The following is a 2,467-nucleotide window of genomic DNA, read 5'->3' as shown; positions in this document are numbered from 1 at the left end:
CCCAGGGCAGGGAGGGGGTGGAGCGGAGAGAGCGAGGGCAGGAAGAGCGGGCAGAGCAGCAGAGCCCTTGCCCCGCAGGGCTGCGCCCCCCACCGACGGCCCCTCTCCACCCACCTATTCCCGACACGCCCACTCGTCCACTCGCCCGCCATCCATCCACCCATCCCCTCACCCGTCGCTCCTCTGACATCTGCCGGTCGCTTCTCATCTGCTGTCACTACCCGTCTCAAGCCTCCTGTCCACCTGCTCAGTCCCACTGTCCTCCCCAAAGCCGCTGCTCCTCCACTCACTCACCAGCCCATTCACACCGCTGCTCATTCAGCAGTCCCACCATCCTCATCCGCCGGGGGCGGGCAAGGACGGGACGCGCGCGCGTGCGTGCGTGCGTGCGCGCGCGCGCGTGTGTGTATGCGCACGCGCCGGTGCGCAGGCAGACACCACACTCGGTTTCGCATGAAGAGTCAATGAGGAGGGAAGAGGAATCACAACAGGTGCAGGACGCAGGCTTGTGGGAGCAGAGACAGGGTGAGTTTTCCTGTTAAGAAGAGTGGAGGGAACAGATTTCTTGCAGATGTCCCTGGAGGATGAGAATTCTTGGCAGAGGGCTGGCAAGTGCAGAAGCATGGAGGTGTGGCGTGTCTCTGCTGCCGGGGAAGGGAGATGGGGTGGGGGCTGAAGGGTGCCATGTCACCTGCTGCCTCAGGACACCCCGCCCACCTCCCCTGCAGACACCAACGTCCTTCGTTACATCCAGCTGACTCAGCTGAAGATGAACCGTTGCAGTCTCCAGCGGGAGGACAGTGGGGCCGGAGCCCGGACTCGGGATGTGATTGGCTGAGGCCAACCCAGGACTGTCTCTACCCCATCCCTTCCCCTCACCGTGTATTTCCCCCGACTCACGTATTTGCTGGTAAAACACTTGTCACTGGTGAGCATAACCTCTTTGTGTGGTGCTCTTGTGGGGACCGGGGAGAGGACACGGGCCTGGGTCTCCTCTCTCAGACTTAGAAACCCAGAGAGACCCAGGGAGGGTGTGCGGAGGGGGGGCTGTCCCGCCGGGGACGACCCGGCCTCAGGGCCTGGGCCGGAAAGACACACAGCCAAGTGCGGTAGGGGGCAGGGGTTACCTTTAATGCTGCATTTTGTGCCAAATCCCCCATGATGCCCTGTCCCTGAGTATCCCTGCCCACCCTCCCCCCAGTGCAGGGCGGGCACAGGGCTCCACCCCCGGGGTACAAAGGAATAAATTAAGTGTCCCCCCCTCCCCAATAAATAGAGTGAGTATCCTGCCCAGGGCCTCCCCGCCTTGTGGCACGGCGGGCTGGGGCGGGCCTGGGGCGCTACATTCATGGCTGCCCAGGCGGGCGCGGTGGGCAGGCCTCAGTGGGAGCTGTGGGTCCCGCACAGGGGCACCGTGCTGTCCTGGCTCTGCCCCTCCATGTCCATGTCAAGCAGCGTGGGCTCTGGCCCAGGGCTCTCCGGAGTGTCTGGCCTGCTGGGAGGCGAGATGCTGAGTGTCCGGCCAAAGGAAACCAGTTTCCAGGGGTCCAAGCGGGGGCGACTGGCAGCCGGCCGGGGTCTTGGGGCGAAGGTCAGCGTGGTGGGGCGGCCTGGGAACTCAGGGGGTCGGCGACGGGCTGGGAACAGGGCCTGGGGGTCAGGCAGGCGGGGGAAGTCCAGAGGGTCTCGGGGGCCTGGTAAAAGAGGTTCAGAGGTGGTGGTGAGGAGGAAGAGGAACAGGGTGGAGTCACGCACAGGCGGCAAGCTTTTACAAGAAAAGTGGAGTTTCTGGCTTCTCTTAAAACTCCATGGATCTTCTGGGCCCAACGTCTGGCGAGACAACAGTCTCCTGTGGTGTGGCAGGCTCGGACCCTGACTTAGGTGCTGACCACTCAACTGCCTGCCCATCTAGAGGGACTCTGGGCATGTTCTTTTTTTTTTCGAAAGCAAGATTTATTGAGAGGACGGGAAAGCTCCCACAGTGGGAGGGGTCCCAAAGGGGTTGCCCTGGCACGTTCTTTAACCTTCCGGAGCGGTTTCCCAGCAGCCACTCCGGCCAAAGCCCAGGTCTCTCCTGACTCTCCCGCACGGGGCTGGGTTCGCTGGACAGACCCACCGGGAAGCCTTAGGCAGGACGTTATCTCCGAAGGGGGATCGAGGTAGCACCTCAGACACGGATGAGAATTAAACCACTATCATCGTAAAGCAAGAGGCATAGTGCCCGCCCGCGGGTACTTGACTCCTACCCTGCAAGCACCTCAGCCCTGAGAGTAGAGAACAGGGCCCGGCAGTGGGTCTGCGAGTCGGACAGCGGCCTCGTGGAGTCGCGAGGCCCCACCCCTCATCCTGTGCCTCAGTCGCCCCAGTGCCCACGTCTCCAGGGGCGAGGGCCAAGGTGACGCCCCCCGCCCGCTACCGAGCCGCGAGGGAGGCTGCTGCCGTAGGGGGCGCGCTGGGCTGGGCCCCG

At 63.6% G+C, this 2,467-nt stretch overlaps 1 protein-coding gene and 1 long non-coding RNA gene across 2 annotated transcripts in view; one reads left to right on the top strand and one right to left on the bottom strand.

Moving 5' to 3' along the window:
• The first annotated feature begins 423 nt into the window (after positions 1-423).
• Positions 424-938, top strand: LOC103263951. Its single transcript, XR_504529.1, has 2 exons — positions 424-525; positions 729-938. It is a non-coding gene; the product is annotated as an uncharacterized LOC103263951 (long non-coding RNA).
• A 171-nt stretch (positions 939-1,109) lies between these two features.
• MAP3K10 (mitogen-activated protein kinase kinase kinase 10) overlaps positions 1,110-2,467 on the bottom strand; it is an 18,973-nt gene continuing 17,615 nt past the window's right edge. The window contains exons 10-11 of the mRNA XM_021714149.1: positions 2,015-2,102; positions 1,110-1,694 (exon numbers count right to left, since the gene is read on the bottom strand). Of these exons, the coding sequence (XP_021569824.1) occupies positions 1,381-1,694; positions 2,015-2,102 (402 nt within the window). The 3' untranslated portion in view covers positions 1,110-1,380. The remainder of the gene's footprint in view (positions 1,695-2,014; positions 2,103-2,467) is intronic.

This window comes from Carlito syrichta, unplaced genomic scaffold (genome assembly GCF_000164805.1).
Source record: "Carlito syrichta isolate Samal-C Ts95f unplaced genomic scaffold, Tarsius_syrichta-2.0.1 Scaffold94752, whole genome shotgun sequence".
Classification (NCBI taxonomy): domain Eukaryota; kingdom Metazoa; phylum Chordata; class Mammalia; order Primates; family Tarsiidae; genus Carlito; species Carlito syrichta.
The sequence above is the reverse complement of the archived record's forward strand: the minus strand, read 5'-3'. Positions and strand labels throughout refer to the sequence as shown.